Source organism: Mastacembelus armatus, chromosome 19 (assembly GCF_900324485.2).
Source record: "Mastacembelus armatus chromosome 19, fMasArm1.2, whole genome shotgun sequence".
In the NCBI taxonomy this organism is placed as follows: Eukaryota; Metazoa; Chordata; class Actinopteri; order Synbranchiformes; family Mastacembelidae; genus Mastacembelus; species Mastacembelus armatus.
In genome coordinates, this window is record NC_046651.1 from 19542524 (window position 1) to 19562149 (window position 19626).

The 19626-nt window shown below is 46.3% G+C and overlaps 3 protein-coding genes across 5 annotated transcripts; 1 reads left to right on the forward strand and 2 right to left on the reverse strand.

Annotated features, from left to right (window-relative positions):
• Positions 1-1806: 1806 nt before the first annotated feature.
• LOC113135573 (leukocyte cell-derived chemotaxin-2-like) lies at positions 1807-3377 on the reverse strand. Its single transcript, XM_026315709.1, has 4 exons — positions 3220-3377; positions 2762-2873; positions 2136-2287; positions 1807-2053 (listed from the first exon to the last, which is right to left on the reverse strand). The coding sequence occupies exons 1-4, from the start codon at positions 3305-3307 to the stop codon at positions 1884-1886; spliced, it is 522 nt and encodes a 173-aa protein (XP_026171494.1). The 5' UTR covers positions 3308-3377; the 3' UTR covers positions 1807-1883.
• A 1155-nt stretch (positions 3378-4532) lies between these two features.
• Positions 4533-8736, reverse strand: bbs1 (Bardet-Biedl syndrome 1). 3 transcript variants are annotated; one of them, XM_026315633.1, is made up of 7 exons: positions 8540-8736; positions 7732-8179; positions 7204-7386; positions 6818-6949; positions 6187-6293; positions 5883-6003; positions 4533-5515 (listed from the first exon to the last, which is right to left on the reverse strand). In XM_026315633.1, exons 2-7 carry the CDS (start codon positions 8101-8103, stop codon positions 4685-4687), a joined length of 1746 nt encoding a protein of 581 aa, XP_026171418.1. In that variant the 5' UTR covers positions 8104-8179; positions 8540-8736; the 3' UTR covers positions 4533-4684. The 3 variants fall into 3 exon arrangements, with proteins under 3 accessions (XP_026171418.1, XP_026171414.1, XP_026171417.1); XM_026315629.1 differs by having other exon boundaries at positions 7732-8189; XM_026315632.1 differs by having other exon boundaries at positions 7732-8189; positions 8517-8736.
• Positions 8737-9014: 278 nt separating this feature from the next.
• LOC113135058 (kinesin-like protein KIF20A) lies at positions 9015-19304 on the forward strand. Its single transcript, XM_026314671.1, has 32 exons — positions 9015-9119; positions 9649-9774; positions 9876-9959; positions 10282-10401; positions 10560-10698; positions 10788-10972; positions 11061-11100; positions 11177-11322; positions 11713-11785; positions 11917-12028; positions 12506-12577; positions 12655-12801; positions 12896-13058; positions 13332-13616; positions 13710-13816; positions 14259-14379; positions 14456-14570; positions 14716-14777; positions 14998-15105; positions 15326-15479; positions 15557-15778; positions 15956-16080; positions 16176-16349; positions 16430-16584; positions 16700-16878; positions 17259-17333; positions 17424-17632; positions 17871-17993; positions 18221-18271; positions 18360-18432; positions 18687-18823; positions 18987-19304. The coding sequence occupies exons 2-32, from the start codon at positions 9670-9672 to the stop codon at positions 19068-19070; spliced, it is 3945 nt and encodes a 1314-aa protein (XP_026170456.1). The 5' UTR covers positions 9015-9119; positions 9649-9669; the 3' UTR covers positions 19071-19304.
• Positions 19305-19626: the final 322 nt, after the last annotated feature.

Consider the following 19626-nt stretch of genomic DNA (forward strand, 5'->3'; position numbering starts at 1 on the left):
AACGTTGAGACTTGAACAAAAGACAGGTCTAGTGTTAGCCTACAGTCTCAGCCCTTTTCCAGCTAAACCTTCTAAAGAGCTCTGGCCTGTCTTGGGACCCACAGCTCTGAGTCTTATTACCTGATCACCTGTAACAGGTTTCCAGTTTTAAAGCTGTGGTTCTTAAACAGTGACTGAAGAAGCTCCAGAGTCTCTCTAACCTTCTCTTTTGTCCTAAAATGGGGGAAGAAGCTGTGTTGCAGCAGCTGATTTCAGTAATAATGTTTATGAACCCTTTCAATCTGCCTCCAGACCTAGTCGCCCTGCTGAAACCACCATCAATACAGTGGTTAAGGATTTGTTGCTTAATCAGGTTTCTCATGGGTCATCCTGAGAGAGACTGCATGGTCTCAGGTCTGGCCCCTGGATTTGTTCAAATCCTACTGATCCGGAGCATGCAGTGTGTCTTATCGCACTGTTAAAGGAGCTGGGTAACGTGCTACGAGCTGAGGTCATGTGCTCAGGATCCAGGAAAGTGAAGGGACAGGACAGGTCACTCTGAGATGCTGCTTGCTCACCATCATAGTCCCAAACGACTGTGGGCTGCTGCTGTGCCAAAGTCTGTTGACAGGTGAGTTACTTTTGAGCCAATAGGATCGCAGGGTGGTCTGTGGGCGCTGACGTCAGTCCTTGGTCCACTCTGATCTAAGTCAACAATGATTGGATGAACGGTGGCGACTGAACCCTCAGAGCAAATCCAGTAACTGATACTCTGTTGATGCTGGAAACTTCGTCTTGGCCTGATCTGATGGGCAGTGGAGCTCTGTGCTGTTTGCTCTGTAGTTTTACTGTAACAGACCAAACTGAACACACTGATGGAGGAGACGACTCTGTGTCAATATTTGACACCTGCTGTTAAAGGGCAGTCAGACTGGAACAGTGATGGTACAGCTGACTCAGCTTCATGGGAACTGCCAGTCGAAATATGGTGTGAAAAACCACTTGAGCTGTTTGCCAGACTCACTTGGTGTCGATTGAAATTGTCTGCAGCCATGTTCTCTGAAATGAACCTTCATAGAACCAGAGCCAACAGAGGCTGCAGAACTTCATCCAGAATCCTGCTGTTTTTGAGGTTTCTTCAGTGTCACAGTGATCTAGTGTCAGTTGTCTGTGCATCCAGGGGTTCACTGCAAACAGCAGTCAAATCTGCAGCTGACATTACAACAGACCATCTGTTCTCATGGTTCTAATGTTCTTAGTCACATTGTTCCAGCTGAGGGTCTGGATTCTGTTCCACTTCCATTTGTCGGATTAGCACAAACAGCACAGAGCTCCACTGCCCATCAGATCAGGCCAAGACGAAGTTTCCAACATCAACAGAGTATCAGTTACTGGATTTGCTCTGAGGGTTCAGTCGCCACCGTTCATCCAATCATTGTTGACTTAGATCAGAGTGGACCAAGGACTGACGTCAGCATCCACAGACCACCCTGCGATCCTATTGGCTCAAAAGTAACTCACCTGTCAACGGACTTTGGCACAGCAGCAGCCCACAGTTGTTTGGGACTATGATGGTGAGCAAGCAGCATCTCAGGGTGACCTGTCCTGTCCCTTCACTTTCCTGAACTTTAATTTATTTCATAGAACATGGCTGCAGACAGTGATAGAGGGTTACAACCACGATAAATCCAACTTTTTCTGGATGTTGGAAGAAGATTCACATTAACGCTGCCCCCTAAACCTAAACCTGCTGGATTTTCATACAGGATATATTTATACAGTACATGTGACCCACAACGTTCTTGATGATTTAGGAAACAAGAAAACTCATTTTCAGATGTTCTTAGTTTATTAAAGCAGAGATTCAGGAACAGCAGAAAATGTGGACGTCTGCACTGAGGAGATCACAAGTACGGGCTGGGGTCGATCTTCTTGTCGCACATCTGGACGTGGATGTGTGAAGTGATTCCTGGGTAAACGCTCTGCATGGGCAGCATGACGCCGATCCTCTTTCCCTTCTTCACTGACCCAGAGGTTTGGTCCGGTCTCACGTAGAAGAGCTTAAAGCACAGACCTGCAGGACACAGGACACCACATCATCAGCAAATCAATCAGTCAGTCAATGGATCAGGTTTGTACGTGTGTGTGGGACCCACCTTCTCCTCTCAGTTCGATGCCGCTGTCGATGGCTGCTTTGTTGGGGTCGTTGTAGACGAGGACCTTTCCGTGGAGAGTCACGTCAAACGGGGCGTAGACAACAGATCCGTCTCTACACACGACGTCCACACCTTCATGTTTCCTTTGCCCTCTGAAACAGAAGAAATCCAGCTGTTAACAGCTGCTCCACAGACACTGTTTGTGTGTTTTAATGTTCCTGTGAGCTCATTTGAGTCTTTAACATGTAAGAATCCAACGTGAGCAACAGCCCAAACCCTGAATATATTTGGTTTATAGTGACATGAGACAGAGGAAGAGGGAATATTTATTATCTGGTTAGCCAGCTGAGTCAGGCTGCTGGGTTTAGCGCTTTGCTTGAGGGTTTGGACTCAGCTTTAGCTGAGAACAGGAACCAGTGGCAGCACTCAGGCCACTTTGGGTTTAAACCCTAAGACACTTTGAGCTGCCTCCTCATCCAGAACCTGGTGCAACAGTCTCTTCTTCTCAACTCAAAGACTCAGAACATGAAGAGCTTTAAAGATGAGAAAAAGGACTTTGGATTGGAACCTGTAAGTAAATTGTGCAGTGTTGTGGTTTTGTTCTTTATCGTGTGTCGTTGAGTTACCGTCCAGCTCCGTAGTGTCCCTGTCCCCAACTGTCCGACGTCCTCCGAGTGTTGTCAGGGTTTCCACTGCAGAGTTGGCCAAACTTCACGCCATCACACACACATATTACAGCTGCAGACACACACACACACGCACGCACGCACGCACACGCACACACACACACACACACACACTCTTTATTAGCTGGAAATGTCACCAACAACCTTCACTAAAACCCTGCTGTGAGTGAGAACATGTTGTAGTTCCCCATTGGAAACACCCAGAGTCAGTGAATAAACAACAGCCTTCGACCTGAGCATCATTTTTCTGACTTTCACTGCACAGAAACACCTCATGGTTCCAGCAGCCAGTCCCAGGATTTCTCCCTGCACTTCCATCAACTGTGTTCAGAGAGAACTGCCAGACATTTAAAAAGTTCATAACTATTAACACGATCAGACGTGTTTCAGGCTCTCACCCACGAAAACGACGATGAAGAGTCTCATCTTTGGAACTTGGAGTCTGACCCAGGTGAAGTACTTCTCTTCTTGACGCTGACACATCATTGAGGATTCACTCAGGTTTTATAGAGGTGCACAGCACATTTCACCACAGTGGGACGTCCCAGCAATGACAAGGCCTCAGGACGTCTTTGTCTATGAAAAACAGGATTTGAGATCATCAGACTGAGAATAAACAAACTTTTTTTTATCAGGAGTTTTTATTCTTTCACAATAACCTGGACTTTGCACTGACATTTGTTCTTGGACTCTGGTGTCTCTCTAGGGCGGTTTCTGAGCCAGTGACTGGTTTTGTCCCAGTTCTTTGCATTTCAACAGCCAAACAACCTGGTCTGAGCAGAAATAAAAGTTTTTGTCTCTGGAGCAACTCACAGTGTGAAACAAGTGTTTCATGTTAAAAGTTTAAACCTTGTGTCCTGGTTTGGTAACATGTACTGATCTGGTAGCATGTATTGATTTGTTTGTGTGTTTTGGCTGTGTATTGTGGTCTTATTGTGTAATTATCATCTTGTTGCTCTCCGGCTCCGTAGTGTCCCTGTCCCCAGCTGTCCAACGTCCAGGTGTTGCCATGGTTTCCAGTGCAGAGTTTGCCTGAACTTCAGTGATTGATTGACATCAGTGCTGTTATTAATGCAAAGTGTGTTACGCTCATAGTATTTATGTTTGTTGTTTTTGTCACATTTCTGCAGCTGCATCGTTCAGGTCGTTTTTGCAAACTACTGATTTGGTACTGATGACAGGAAAAAGGCGTTCATTTAAATTTTTAATTAGTTAGTGTTAATATATTTAGTGTCTTTAGTCAGCCACATATGAGCTAAACAGGAAGCATGAAAATGAAATAACATTCTTTTTATTTGAAGAATAAAGTTTCCAATAACAAACAACTGATGTTTGTTTGGGTTCAAATTGAGCTTCTTTTTTACAGATTTCCTGGAAACAGAAACTTTCTGGAAAATGGTCAGCGTGCGCACACACACGCACACACGCACGCACACACACACACACACAATGACAACATTACACATCCTTCTGCAGGTTTTGGGAACAATCACCACTATAATACAATAAATCCATTGATGTCAGTTCAGATGTATTTTAAGATACTATTGATAAGTGATCAGCTCATTAATCTTAGGATTTTATAAATAAAATTTAATAAACTGCAATCAGCAAACATTTACTCTACATTTATTATTACATTTTATTTTAATATTCACATGTTTTATTGACAGCTTTGTCTGACGCCTTGGTCCAGGTGGACAAAAAAAAAAAAAAAAGGACTCACTAGTGTCTCTAAGTTCTGGTCTTTTTTACATCCAGACCAACTTTCTACTGACAAAGTTTGTGGGGTTGTCGGTTCAGTCCCGTGGTGTCGGTTCAGTCCTGTGATGTTCTCATGAATAAAGTTAAAGTGAGGGACTGTCAGTTGAGCGTCAGTCCCTCACTGACGGGCATGTTAATGTGGGCAGTCAGCAGTGGGGAGCTCTTCCCTTCATGCAGGACAAACACCTTGATGATGTCAGAGATGCCCTTGTCGCTGGTACACTCCACGAAGGTCTCAATGGGGTAGATGAGTCCAGGCACCAGTAGGGGGATCCTCATGTACGAGTTCCTCATTCTGTACAGGCTCTCATCGTACAGGAAGCTGATGGCCAGGTTCATGATGGGCCGACAGGCCGCCGTGTTCTGGACATTCAGGGTCAGTTTGAAGGACGGTCCCAGACCCTGGACTACGGCGTTCATCTTTAGTGGTTCAGTGAGGCTGGAGGACATCGGTGTCAAGCTGGACTCCAGGGCTTTGACGTAGGCTTTGGCGGCGGCCAGTCTCAGGCGGCTCAGGTCCATCTGGAAGGCGTGGTGCATGGCCAGGCCATTCTCCCGCTCCCTTAGGGTCTGGTCCACGTACAGCTTTGTCTTCTTGGGGATATTGAGGCGGACACTCTGGGCCAGTGGCGGCCCAGGTGCACTGTCCCTATCACTGAACATGGCTGTCCTCTTCAGGATCTTCACCATCAGGCCTCCTCCCTTAGTGGTCATGATAAGGGTCCCGTCCTCACGCCCATACCGACCAAAGCAAATGCTGGTGACCACATCGGGGGTCTTAATGGTGCTAAGCAGGTTCTTGTCCCGGTACAACTGGACCTCACAGTTAGCCAGGCCCACCAGAACTGCCTGGAAGCCCCTGGTGGGCAGATCCATGGCAGCCATGGTGATGATGGGAGCAGGGAGGACGATCCTCCACAGCTTCTTTCCCTGAAGACACAAAAGAGTTACATGGACCGTGTGTGGAATCTGTTCCTGTTTACTACAGTACATGATACACGTGATATAATATACTGAAGATAAATAAGTGTTCAATGTGAACCACTGAGGCTCTGTTCTACAAGAAGTAGTGAAAGAGCGAGAGATGATCCAAGTTTCTTCTTATACAGATCTTGTCCTTTATAGATTTCATCTAAAGCTGTAATCGCTACCAACTGGAAACTAGTTTGATGATCAGTGAATTGTTTAAATTAACAGGACCTTATTTCTGATTGGGTTTCTGGGCCTGGTGCGTCCCAGCTGAGCTCAGGAAGCTCTTACACCTGCAGTCCACCATTACCTGAGAAACAGACTTTACCTTCTGTGTGAAACCCTGCAGGCTCTCGTCACTGCAGCCGACCACCACGTTCTTCCCGACTCGGACCAGACCCACTGGGTGAGAGGACAGCTCGATGCAGTACTTTGGTTTGTCAGATTCCCTGAACAGCAGGGACCAAACATCTATCAGGTCTCAAATCAAGGTAACATCTCAGGCTTCCACTTGTTTCAACATTTTTTTATAATCAGGTGTTTGGGATCCAACATAATACAGTTGTATATGAGTCTGAAAACCTCCACTAGCTCTGACAGGTGCAGAACATCCCATCGGGTGTGAATCTCACCTGCGCAGAATGTAGATGTTTCCGTTGCGACATGCCACCGTGATGCGAAACTCCACATCGAATTGACCCGTCACGTCCATCATGGTGGGAGCGGCCGGCAGCGACATCTGCAAGAATCCCACAGACACGTTTCCTTATTTTTATTGTTCGTAACAGGTGAACTTCTACTGAAACTTCCAACCATGTTTTCCTCAGTGCACGTTGTTCACTCTGCTGTGACGAGGACAGTTTGTTATCACCTGACCTCCTGTTCTCAGGTAACTGTTGGCACCTGAGCAAGACTGCAGGCTTTAATCCGCTCCATGACAACTGATTACATAGATAACAGTGACATTCATTTGACATCAGACATGTATGTTACATTGGCTTGTGTATCCTGGTATAAAATATTAATAATAATTGTTGTTTTTAAGAAATCTGGTGTAACACTAAGACTACTTCATTATACTGTCATTTTTTCCCCTGTAGGTCACAACAACAGCTCACAGTAAATTCAGTATAATGTTCATTTCTGCAGAACAGCAGAGTCAATGGTTTCTATTTCCAACAGAATTAACTGGAGAAAAGAAACTGATGAGTGAAATCTGTTGCTGACCCTGTGAACAAAGAGCAGTGCGTGATGAGAGTTTACCTTTGAGAGGATGATGAAAGCTTCGGGGTCGAGGACGTAGACGTCGCGGCTCTCTGTGCCAATCACCAGGCAGCTGACACCGTCCTCGTCGGCTGTGCTCTTCTTCAGAGTCCCGATGCAGGTGATGACGGTCTGAAGGAACAGACGGTAGACCGGTGTGTGTGAGGTAAAGGTGCGTGGTACTGTTTCCAAAAGTTACCACCGTGCTGCAGGAGACTTATGGAATAATGGTTTTATTTCTGACAATATGATAAAATACTAAAAATACAATCGTAACTGCAGCTATAGCCAGAAGCAGCTGCTTGTTGCTGCTAATGAAGTCGAGCAGTAACTACATAAACACGTGGTGACGCCCATAAAAATGAATCCTATGAACTGGAGGCTACCTGCCGTCTGATCGGCTGCTGTTTGTGCAGCTGGACAAACTCGTCCATGTCGTCGGGCTCCAGAGAGAGGAACCTGAGGGAGCGCACAGACAGCGGCACGTCGGCCTTCTTCCTGATGCCCTCCAACATCTCCTTCAGGGTCAGGGGGTCGATCTGGCCCTCTGTCACCTGCTGCCACACGTCCTGACCAATCCGAGCACAGCAACACGTCACAACTGGTGCAGTGTCAATAAGACGTTAATAATAAAAACATTAAAATACTGAAAAGATTTTAAACTTGGCTTCTCCTAGAGCTGTTGTCTCTAAACAGCACAACAACCTTGGTGGAGGTGCTTTCCTGTTGCCTGTGTGCTTCCTGATACAACAGTTTGGGTTTTTTGTGAGCTTAGTATTATTTCACATTTCATTGTAATGTAAACCCGAGATCTGTTTGCTCTAAATCATTTCTTGATCTGACTGAACCTTTCCTGAAGCCAATGAGGTCTCGATCCAGTGTGAGTATTCATACGAGTCCTGACAGAAACAGACCTGCTCCAGTGTGTTGACCTCCAGACTGGGCAGGGTGAACTTGAAGTACGGCCTCAGGTTTTTGTAGACGTAGATGCAGGGTCCGGAGGCCACGGCCACGGCGGGGATGCGCGGCTCATGCAAGTCCATGAAGAACGCAACGACACCAGTGGGCAGGTCCAGCAGGGCGCTCTCGCTCATTAGCGCCGTACCCCGATACACCTTCAGCTTCATTCCAGACGAGCCGGCACCCAGGTCCCCCACCACTAGCCGGCTCTCCCCGTCCCCGCTCAGGTCGGCCAAGTCCACGCAGGACGAGAAGGCGAACAGACCCGCCACCGGGTCGTAGTGGGCGTCCAGCCATTTCCCTCCGTCGCTGCCTGACTCAGACATGATGTGCAGAGCAGATGGATGAAAGGCCAACCTTGGTTAACGCTGGGACAGGAACACCTGGACAGGTGAGGCCTGACTGGAACAGACTGGAACGTTAGAATAGAAAAGTTAAGTTTTGTAAATTAATCTTTACACTCTTGTGTATCTGACTCTGACATCCATTAGGTTAAAGGAGCTGTAAACCACTGTAGTAATGTCATGTCAGTACGTTTTAAAGCAAAAACGTTCATTTCTGAGAAGAGGATTTGAGTTTTGTGTAGCTGGTCAGTTAAAGGCTCAGTTTGCGTCATGAAACGTTCATTTCAGGACAAAAGTGTTAATTAACCCGGACCCGCTGTGCCTACAAACACCAGGCGGATATTTATCCTTTATTAATGCGGCTGATCAATAAGTTTTATCGATTACTAACTAACCCTCCTTCCGCTTTCTCTCTCACCGTTGTCAAGGCAACCGCGTTGTTGCGTGTTGTTAGTCCTGACGTCTTCTGCTTTTTATTGCGTTTATTTCGAAGCAGAGTGACGTCTCTTCACCAGGAATGTGAGGGTTTTACTCAGACAGCATGAAGGCCGCAGGTAGCGACTCTGTCTGAGGCTTTAATCCGCAAATCCGCTTCAAATCCTCCTTCCTCGGACATAGCACCGCTGTCGCCCGTTGATGATGTCAATGTCACCGGACCGTGTTTATTTTTTGTGAAGCTGTGACTTTAAATATACAAAACAAACAAATGAATAAATAAATGGCAAACAGTAAATCATTACATTTTAAAACTTGTATATCTGTGAGTTTTGTAATACCTAAAATTAAACACTAATTACTAATTGTAAACATATTTTCTTTTCAGTAAAGCCGCATAATCTCACGAGATTTCATCCCAATGCGTCACGAGATCAGTGACGTTTCCAGAGGCGGCTCTCTGATTGGCTCCCGGTCCTGCGTTTAAACAGGAGGCCGCGGGTTTAACGTCTTTCTGTGTTTTCCGTTTTTATTCCGACACCGGTGAATAAAACACAACCGAGGTTAGTTAAGGTTTGAACAAATATCGATGTGGGTTGTACAGCTGTGGTTTACTGTAAAGTTTAGCTTCCCAGAAAACGTTAAAACCAAACTGTGTGTCAACGCTCGGGTTAGCTAGCCGTGGCTAATGCTATCAACACATGAGAATTGAGAGTTTTTATTTATTGTAATTATCTTGTTATTTTTTTTGTCTGACTGCACATTACCGACCCGATTGTGTCTGAATACATATTCACAGCTCAGATGCGTTTTATTCCTGCATCTGCAGAAGTTGTGCCGGATAGTTTTCACATTTAAAGCTTAACGTTTAACTAAGCTAAAGGCCTTTTTCAAATGAAAAGGGCTGAGATGTAAATATCCCTTTTTAAAACGTCAACACTGAAAGTGTGTTGTTTTCCTCATTCACTGCGGTTGGAAGATGAAAAGCTGATGATGTTGGGCCTGTGGATTTTAAACTCATTGGTTTGTTAGGGGGCTATAATATTAGACAACACACACACACGTGTAAAAGTCTGATTTGCTTGTTTGCAGTGTTGTTATTTCCAAGCAGAGATGATGGAGTCTTGTTTAGCTGGGAAACCAGAGAGAGTTGGGCTGGTGGAGGTGGACGACATAAAGAGAGATCTGTTTGATGAGTTCTCTGCACTGCCCATACAGGTACACCCACCTGTCTTTGTGTGTGTGAGCGGGTCCAGGGGACGAATGTGATTTTGCTGGAGTTTGAGATGCTGATTTAATGTTTCTGTTTCTATCATCAGGACAGTGTTCAGTCCGAAAACCTGCAGGTCTACCTGAGGGTTCGACCATTCACTGCAGCCGAGAGTGACAACAGAGAGTCACAGGTGACACACGGACACTTACTAATTTCTTGGGCTGTGATTTTTATTTATTTATTTATTTAATTCACTGGTTCCAGGATTTTACATTTATAATTAATGCCGTAATTAATTGAGTCCTTTCTGCCGTATTACAGGCTGCGCTATGTGAGCCTTATTACCCACGTCAAAGCTGTATCACTGTTGTAGTGTGAGGGAACCATCTAGTACATCAATTTCTGGATGAGAACGTTAATTCTAATGAGGTTTCTGTCTGCTGGTGGAGTCACTGGCTGTCATCTGCTTTTTAACACTGATCAAAATAAACCTGGTGTGTTGTCCTCTTCAGGACTGTGTGACCATCGAGGGCCCGGACACTGTGGTCCTCAAGGCTCCCAGGTGTTCTCAAGCAAACCGACAGAGTGATAAGTCCCTCCCTCAAACAGCACAGAGGTTCACCTTCACACAGGTAGGTCTAATGTCACTTGACCTGTTTGTCTGTCCTGTCCCACTGTGGGTTTTCTTATACAAAAACTTCTACATTTGCAAGGGTGTCAGAGGGGTGAAGAAGCTGATTGTGCTTTTCTCTGTGAATAATTGTTGTGATTTTGCTGTGTTGTTTGTTAGGTGTTTGGTCCAGAGGCTAATCAGAGGAAGGTGTTCGAGGGTTCTGTTCGTGGTTTGGTCCGAGACGTTCTGGAAGGAGGAAATTGTTTGGTGTTCACATACGGAGTCACCAACGCTGGAAAAACTTTCACATTCCTTGGTCAGAATTACAGTGATTGATTGTTGCCAAAAAATTAATCTGCATTTTAATTATTGATTCTGTGTGAATAAGTTGAGTGTCTCTCTCAGGTCCGGATCACGACTCGGGTCTGCTGCCCAGGTCTCTGTCGGTCATATTCAACAGCATCCAGGGTCGCATGTACAGTCGCATCGACCTGAAGCCTCAGCGCTGCAGAGACTTCACCAGACTGACTCCAGACCAGCAGGCTGTGGAGAGCAGCAGCAAGAAGAACCTGCTGAGGCTGTGCAAAGAGGTCAGACAGAAAATGCAAATGCAAACATAAGTTACACAGCGTGAGGATGTGCTGACAACCAGTGCGGCTCCACTCTTTCTCTTTGCAGAGCGACAAAAGTCTGTCTGGAAGATCAACTTTTCTCGATGGTCAGTGACTCTGCTTTTATGGAAGAACATCCTATCACATGAGAATAGACTGAGACTGTTGTGTTTCTGTGTTCAGGCTCATCCCTCAGCACTGACAGCAGTGTGAACAGCGTTTCTGAAACAGACAGTCTCTGCCTGGACGTCGACTCAAACGTCCATTTCTCAGTCTGGGTTTCATTTTGTGAAATTTACAATGACAACATCCATGACCTGCTGGAACAGGTGACAGACACACACACACACACACCTTTTGGCTGAGGCCTTTCAGTGGCATTGTCCATGTTACAGTCCAGAGGGTCAAAGTTTAGCAACAGACCACAGGGGCTGCATGATTAAATTTCCATATGTTACTGCACATTTTTGGCCATTTCACCACATTAGAAAACAACACACCCTTTCCATTAACCACAGTTTAATATGTTTGCAAAAAATTAATGGCTGCACTAGTAAATATTAAAAGTATAAACTATGATGTTTATATGCCAAAGTTTTGTGTTAATTGTGTAACTGTGTTGTTTGATAGTGGGCATGACAGGTGCCATATAAAACATTGAAATAAACAGAATCCATTTTCCACCTGGGTTGATTTTGTGATTGATCTGTGATGTTCAGGTTCCCAGTGGACACAACAAGAGGACGGTGCTGCGTCTTTCGCAGGACATCAAAGGAAACGCCTTCATCAAAGGTAACGGTGTGCATGTCTGTGAGACGTCTGAATGTTTCTCCTGAATAACTAATACTGTATTTGTTTTAATAAGATGATTTATCAGTTGTCCTGAAATGTAACCACACTGTGTTTGTGTATGTGTGTGTCAGACCTGCGCTGGGTCCCTGTGAACAGCTCTGACGAGGCCTACAGGGTGATGAAGATCGGAAGGAAGAACCAGAGTTTTTCCTCCACCAGACTGAACCAGCTCTCCAGCAGGAGGTCGGCTGCTCACACACACTGCACACACTATGTTAATGCAGTTTTTACACACCTTGGTTTCATCTTTCCTTTTAGAGGAACAGTTCTAATACTCAGTTCAACTGACAGGTTTGGGTTTTTGGGGCATTCTGTGGAGCTGTGCTGACATTTCAAGCAAGCATTATCTTTGCAGACATTCAGAGTCCACACTGAAGGTGGAGGTGAGGACTGGGACACATGGGGAGGACTGGTTTAGATGTGATAGGCCATGTCTCTAAAGACATTTATAAAAGTCACAGTTTGTGTGAAGACTGAAAAAAAGAGAGCCCATCTATTGTCTCCCTGCGACACAGCTGACCAATCAGGGAGGGCGGTGGATATCAGTGTTTCAGGAAGTAACAGACCCCAGTCTGATGTTAGGACAGTGGAGGGGGGCAGGGTGTTTCTGAAACTGTCAGGGGGCCCTGTACTGAGGCTTCTTTTGTGTTGTGTCTGTAGCCACAGCATCTTCTCCATCAGGATCCTCAGAGTGGATGACGTTGGAGTTCCCAGAGTCCTCGGCATCAGCGAGTAAGACAGACAGCCACGTTTTATTCACACACCTTAAACTCAGAATGCAAATGACCGTTTTCTGTGTGTGTGTTCAGGCTGGCTCTGTGTGACCTGGCCGGCTCGGAGCGTTGTTCTCGGACTCAGAACACCGGGGAGAGGCTGAAGGAAGCAGGAAACATCAACAGCTCATTGCTGGCGCTCGGGAAGTGCATTAACGCCATGAGACTCAACCAAAACGCCAAGTACGGTGACATTGCCACTGGTTCCCTGCAGCTGTTCCCAAAAGCAGAAAGCTGATACATGCAGGATTACAAATCAAAATCTGTCTCTCTGCAGGTTTCAGCACCACGTTCCCTTCAGGGAGTCCAAGCTCACCCACTTTCTGCAGTTCTTCTTCTGTGGTGCCGGACGCGTTTCCATGGTGGTTAACATCAACCAGAACTCGTCCTGCTTCGACGAAACTCTCAATGTGCTTAAGTTTTCCGCCCTGGCACAGAAGGTCAGCACACACATCACATCTCTCACGTTAACCGGAACCACAGAAACTCATTCAAATGATCTTTAACTGTGGAGTCTTCCCATTTATAATTTAACTTCCTGAGAAGTTCACATGTTTATTATTCATTTGTAAAATCTCTCTCATGTCTAATAAAATAACCACATGTGAATGATCCATGTCCAAAATCCTGAATATAACCAGATATTTACTTGATGATGGTGTCAGTGGGTGTGACAGAAGTTACAGACTGATGAGGAGAGTTTACCTGTCCAGGTGGTGGTGTTGAACTCTAGGCCGGCCGTCTCGGACAGCACCCTCCACAGGTCTGCCATGGAGCTGTCGATGGTCATCGACGAGGCTGACTGCCGCAGAAACGTGTTGAGGCGGGGCAGGAAGAGCTCACTGGTCAAATGGGAGACAACCCTGGAGGACGTGTGGGAGGGTGAATACGGTGAAGAGTGGGAGGAAGAGGAGGAGGAAAGTGTCATGGAGGGGACTGTGCTGGAGGCAGAAAGTGAGCAAGATGAAGAGGAGACAACCATGGAGGAAGAACAGAAGGTGTTTTGTACCGGAGTAAATTTGAAGTATTTCTGCTGAGGAAGTCATCAGTTATCAAAGTTGTAACTGATAAATTGTGTGTGTCTGTGTCAGCAGTCGGACAGGGAGGCTGCACTGCGTCTGGTTCTTGAGGCAAAGATCAGAGAAGAAGTCAGCACTGAGTTCATGGCGCTTTTCAACAAAATGGAGAAGGACTACAGGTAACAGCAACCCAGTACATTCACTGAGCGTTTTATGGATTGTTTGACTCAGCTCATGAAACGGCTGCACCACGACAGACGTGCTTTTGCTTTAAATGTCCTGACCTGACCACGCACTGTTCTTTATATATTGAGCTGCACCCAGATGAATGTCTTATGTCTTATGCAGGGTCTCTCTCTTATTTTAAAAACCTCTGTGTCTATGTGTTAATTAGGGTTTAGAAGATGAGGTGATTGATTTGTCAACTGACAAATTAATTTAGCAGCTTTTTTTTTTAATCCATATGTTTTAAGAAAAAAACTGAAATAGTCGCTTCAGAGACTGTAATGATCATGGCAGATTAATCAATACTAAAAGCAACTACAGCCATGGTAATAATATGTTACCGAGCTAACAGCTGCCAGGGTGTAAACTGACGGCTGTTCATTGTGTGTGTGTCAGTGATCGTCTGGAGAGAGAGAGGGAGATCCTGGAGGAGCGAGCTGACAGAAGATTAGAGATACTGAAGAATCTCGTCAGCAAGACGGTGGACCTGCCTGCTGCCAACACAGGCAACAGCAAGGTGGTGACACTGATCTGAGTCTAACAGCATCACAGTCGTCACTCTGACTTGTTACTGACTGCTGATTGGTTGTCAGGAGGAGGCGGTCCTGCTGGACGACATCATCAGCTCCATGACTGAAGACCTGGAGAAGATCAGGGAGGACGCCCAGAATGTCCACCGCTGCCTGACCGAACACGCGCACACCGAAGGTATCGTAACACACACACACACACACACACACACCGCGCGCACGCGCGCGCACACACACACACACACACACACACACACACAATGCTGTGTCTCCATTGATGTAATGCTGACCTTTGACCCCTCTCTGTGTTACTCTGGCTGCAGAACTGGAAGCCCTGCGATTGGAGAAGCAGCAGTTACATGACCAACTCCAGAAAGCTGAAGAGGTACTGTCAACTGGCTGATCCTGAACCCAGAAGTCGATCCTTTTTGTGCCGTTCACAAGAACTGATACATAGCCACCGTCTTCTTCTTTGGTGTCTGCTGCGTTGCAGTCGTCCTCATTTTAGAGGATCTGAAGTTAATCCTTCATGCATGTATTAAATGTTCCTGCTGTGAAAAGTACGATAAAAGGTTCTGTGGTATAAATGTGGGATGTTTCCTCAGAGGCTGGTGCAGCAGCAACACAAGCTGTCAGAGCTGACGGAGATGTGCCAGCAGAAAGATGACATCAACGACAAGCTCCAGGCAGCCGTGGACGCCGCCACCAGAGACGTAAACACTTAATTAGTCCACTAATCAGCTGTTTATTTTGAACATGTGCTGTTTTTCCTGAACCTGTGTAGAGGAATCAGTGATCTTTGTGTTTTTGGACTGGAAGATGTTTGGAGACAGAAACTGGACAAAAGAATCTTCTTCTTTTTCAAATCCTCCATCAGTTTTTTTTTTTTTTTTTAAAAACCATTCTTCTGCTGCTCCTCCCCGTCTCCCTCAGAGAGCTCTGGTGGAGCCGAACAGGTCGGAGCTGCTGGAGCTTCAGCAGACCTGCCGTTGTCTGAGGAGGCCAGGAGGAGAGGAGGAGGGCAGGAAACGCCAGCACAAAGCTCTGGAGGACCAGGAGGAGGGAGAAGGACCAGCAAGGAAGAGAGGTGAGAGGAGGAGATGAAAGGATGGAGGTTTATATTGTGAAGCCTCTTTTCCAGTTTTTAACCTTCCTTCTTCTCAGTGGTTCTGGAGGAGGAGATCTGCAGGCTCCATGAGGAAAATGACAAGAAACAGGAGACGCTCCTTCAGCTGAAAGTGAGGGAAGAGAAGAGGAGGGCGAGGGAGGAGGAGTTGGAGCAGGAGAGGACAAGACTTGAGGAGGAGCTGAGGAGAAGGGAGGAGGAGGTGGATGAGCTGAAGAAGGAGCTGAGGAGGAGGGAGGAGGAGGTGGATGAGCTGAAGAAGGAGCTGAGGAGGAAGGAGGAGGAGGTGCAGAAGTTGACAGGTAGGAGCTGAACCTTCATGGTCAAAAGTATGTGGACACACAGTGATCACATTACATCGTTTTGGTTTTTCTTATCTGTGACTCCCCATCTCCTCTCTTCCCCCTCCTCTCTCTCTGAACCCCCACCCACCGTAGACCTGGACCAGTGTCGAAACTGTGACTCTGTGTTTTTGTCCCTGGAGGCGGAGCAGAGGGAAACATCCCGGCTGGTGAAGGAGAACAAAGCACTAGTTAATGGCATCTTCCAGCTGCAGACAGAGGTGCTGCTCCATATATACTTTATAATCAATAAAAAAACTGAACGGTGATATTCATTAAATTAAACTGAACTTTTTCTGTTCCATGACATTTCCAGGTAACCAGTCTGCAGAAGCAGCTCAAAGAACAGACGGAGACATCCGACAGCCTATCAGAGCAGCTCAGCACTGCAAAGACCCACCTCCAGGACCTGCAGAGCCAATCAGAGGAGAAAAGCAAGACCATTGACAGTCTGACACAAGAAGTGGACCGTCTGCGACAGGAAGTCAAGGTTCTTTGCTTTTATTGGCTGACTGATCCGACTGATTGCTGTTACAGCAGCTGTGTTGATTGATTGATTGATTGATTCAGGAGCAGGAGGTGTGCAGCAGCAGTGTTTTCCATGCTGCCATGCTGCAGCTGAAGGAGGAGAGTCTTGCAGCGCTGCAGCGATCAGCTGAGAAATCGCAACAGATCGAGGATCTGCAGAGAGAAAAGAGACGCCTGGAGGAAAGTCTGACACACAGGTACACAGCAGGAGGCTGATCACTTATCAATACTGTTATCGATCAGATTATTCTCGACTTCTCTTTAATGTCTCTGTTGTCTCCTTGTTCTCCTCCTCTGCCCTCCATCCTGCAGTGAGAAAAGGTGTGTTGCGCTCACAGAGGAGCTAGCCAATCAGAAAGCAGAATTCTCCCATCAGCTGAGGAGCCTGAGGGCGGAGCTTGAGTCAGAGGGCGCAGCACTGCGAGGACGACTGGAGGGGCTGGAGCGATCAGAGGAGGAGCGGCGGAGGAACGAGGAGAGAGCGAAACAAGGTGAGAGGAGGAAAGAAATTGGTATCAATCACCTGAGCTGCAGTGAGATAAGATTTCTGTCTGAACGCACCTGAAGCAGGAAGTGAATTTTGAATCGACGTTGACGACTCGTAAGCTGTTAACGTGTTGCGGTTAAAGCTGATTGTTGTGAGTTTCTTCTCTAAAGTCTCATTAACTTCAGTCGTGCTTCTTGGGAAAATGTTGAGCAGACAAAGTGGTCCTGTGCTCTGTCCCTTCCATGCTGTAGTTCTTTCTCTCATCTGCTTGTCTTTATCAAGTAAAACTACAGAAGCAAAGCATCCTGGGAGCAGGGAGAACAGTGCTGAGGGAGTTGGTTCATGAATTGCTGTGCTGTGGAATAATCTGTGTGTCTGTGTCAGATCTCCACCAAATGTTGACGGAGAAGGAGAAACTTCTTGAAGAAAGTCGCAGACAGTTGGAGGCGCTGAAACAAGGTAACCTCGTCAGGTGCAACAGAAGACGACGTTTTAATCAGATGATCTGATTGGTCAACGAGATGAATCTGGGCTCTTGTTTCCTCTCAGAGCTGGAGGAGTTGCAGAGCAGGGAGGAGGAGGGGAAGGAAAACAGGGTGGAGGAGAGGACGCCGTTGCTGGTGGAGGAGCTGAAGGAAGAACTTCAGAAATTCCAGGAGAGGAGGGGGGGGCCACAGGAGGAGGAGCAGCGATTGAGGAGCAGAGAGTATGAGGCTGTGAGGACAGAAGTGGAGAGACTGAAGGAGAACAACAGTCAGGTCAGTCTGCAGACCTTTCACTGATTAATTATGTTTGAGCTTTATTCTTTGGCTCTGGGCGTCTTTAAAGTGTCTCCCCAAATAAACTTTAGAACTGATCAAATGTGTTGAACGAGTTTCAGATGTTTGGTCGTTGCACCGGCTCTCACCAACGACGGGAGGCCCGTCTTTATCCTGATGAGTAGTTTAAAATGAACGCAGTTTGCACCTCTGACCTCTTTGTCCTCTGTTTGTGCAGAGGTGTAGAGTGCGTGCCCATCCAGAAGAGGAGGTGCGTGGTTCTCCTCTGAGGTCCAACATGGCTGACAGGAAGAAAACCCCCAAAGTCAGTGGGAGGAAGAGGAAGAGCTGTGCGGTGGAGGTGTGTGACGAGTCACCATTAAAGGAACATTTCACAGGTTTTATCCCTGCAAACTTCTGAATCATCAGCTTTTCCATTTAGTGGTTTCATGTGCACAGTCGTAAAGCTGAGTTTTAATACTGTTGCTCTGAGGACACTCACACCTTCCAAGGGCCCTGAGGGGCTTCAGACCTGGCCTCCGGTTCTGGGTAGAGCCCAGTCAGGAATAATGTGTATGTGTGTTTCAGGACTTGGTCTTCAGTGAGAACAAGAGGAATAACGCGAGGGGAAAGAAGCAGGTGAGTGTGAAAGACGACACGCAGGTGAACAGAGGCTGGAAACCCAGTGGGTAAATGTGTATGTCACTGTTCTTCTTCTGTGGTATAGGAAAAGAAAGATGGGGCCCTTCAGAAGATTGGGGAGTTGATCCAAAGCTCGCCCTCCATGCTCAGCAGCAAAGGTCAGTGTGTGTGTTGTCGTCCTGCTCAGCAGAAGAGCTGACAATACTTTCTAGTAGAAGATGTAGGAAGGAGAACTGGTTTGCAGCCCAGGTGACTTGTTTACTTCAGTGATCGGTAGCCAGCAGCAGAGGGCGCCGTGAGCACAGCAGCACATCTGTGGGATTGAAGTCTTTAAATCTCAGCCTGAGGTTGGTTTGTTGTTTCGGTGAAGCTCAAATCGATCAGAGTTCATGAGCCTCTCCTCTCTCTGCAGCCAAAACCATCATTGGTCTGGTCAGTGGGCAACCGGTGGAGAAGGAGGCGGTTACCACAACAACCAAACCCAGACGAGGACGGAGAAGGCTTTATAAGATGGACGCCTGCTCTCCGCTGCTCGACTCCCCACTCATGGTGAGACGCAGGGAGTGTTTGTGTCTGTGAAGACGTTCTGTGTGTTTGTTGGTGTGTCGGCTTGTGCAGGCACGTTTTTAGAACGTGTGTGTTTTAAGGTGAAGATTTAGGACATTTTAACAGGATGCTTTTAAAGAGAAGGGTTTGTGGTGTTTGCTTTCAGATGTCAGCAGGGACAGTGGACCAAAAGGAAAGTGATCACCACATCATCAAGAGACAGCTCCGCTCTAAAACCTGCAGGAAGTGAGGTCATTATCGAGACACTTGTCCATCAACTTTAAAGCTTCTCAGGAAAACCTCAGACCTTTGACTGCAATGAGTCTGACTTTTATTTTTAAATAGAGTAACTGTACAGTTTATTTCCTTCTCTGAATAAATTTAGCTTTTTAGTTTGTGATTTCAGGACTTTGTTGTTGCTTGAAGAGCTGAAAAAACGATGCAACAGCTCTTTTAATGAAAAATAAAAATGATTCCCCATATACACCTGTTTGAACTGTTATGTGTCTACGGCAGCTGAAAAGGGACAAATGCAAAAATGTTTCCAACGTTATGCAAAAGACTAAAAACAAGCCCCAGATAAATGTGTGGGCTTTCAAATTAGAAGTGATTTAAAAAAAAAAAGTAAAGCTATGATTAAATGGTGATGGAGGTTATTAATGATCATATGTCAGCTCATTTTTAGCAAGTTGAGGTTGTATTTCAATAAGCTGCAGCTTTGACAGAAGCAACCTGGAAAGTAGTGAAACGACACTCATGTCACAGTTTTTCTTCACAAACGGAAACCAGTGGAATAACACCAGGTT

Bases quoted from the DNA above. Each gene is read 5' to 3' on its own strand.
- bbs1 (XM_026315633.1), bottom strand. From the start codon at position 8,103: ATGTCTGAGTCAGGCAGCGACGGAGGGAAATGGCTGGACGCCCACTAC. The intron at 6,294-6,817 runs GTAAACTCTCAT...GGATTCTTGCAG, and splicing joins CTTTCATCATCCTCTCAAAG to ATGTCGCTGCCGGCCGCTCC. The intron at 6,004-6,186 runs GTGAGATTCACA...CCTGCTGTTCAG, and splicing joins AACATCTACATTCTGCGCAG to GGAATCTGACAAACCAAAGT.
- LOC113135058 (XM_026314671.1), top strand. From the start codon at position 9,670: ATGATGGAGTCTTGTTTAGCTGGGAAACCAGAGAGAGTTGGGCTGGTG. The intron at 9,960-10,281 runs GTGACACACGGA...TGTCCTCTTCAG, and splicing joins GTGACAACAGAGAGTCACAG to GACTGTGTGACCATCGAGGG. The intron at 13,059-13,331 runs GTCAGCACACAC...TTACCTGTCCAG, and splicing joins TTTCCGCCCTGGCACAGAAG to GTGGTGGTGTTGAACTCTAG.
- LOC113135573 (XM_026315709.1), bottom strand. From the start codon at position 3,307: ATGATGTGTCAGCGTCAAGAAGAGAAGTACTTCACCTGGGTCAGACTC. The intron at 2,874-3,219 runs GTGAGAGCCTGA...GTGTGTCTGCAG, and splicing joins CTTCATCGTCGTTTTCGTGG to CTGTAATATGTGTGTGTGAT. The intron at 2,054-2,135 runs GTGGGTCCCACA...TGTGTCCTGCAG, and splicing joins CATCGAACTGAGAGGAGAAG to GTCTGTGCTTTAAGCTCTTC.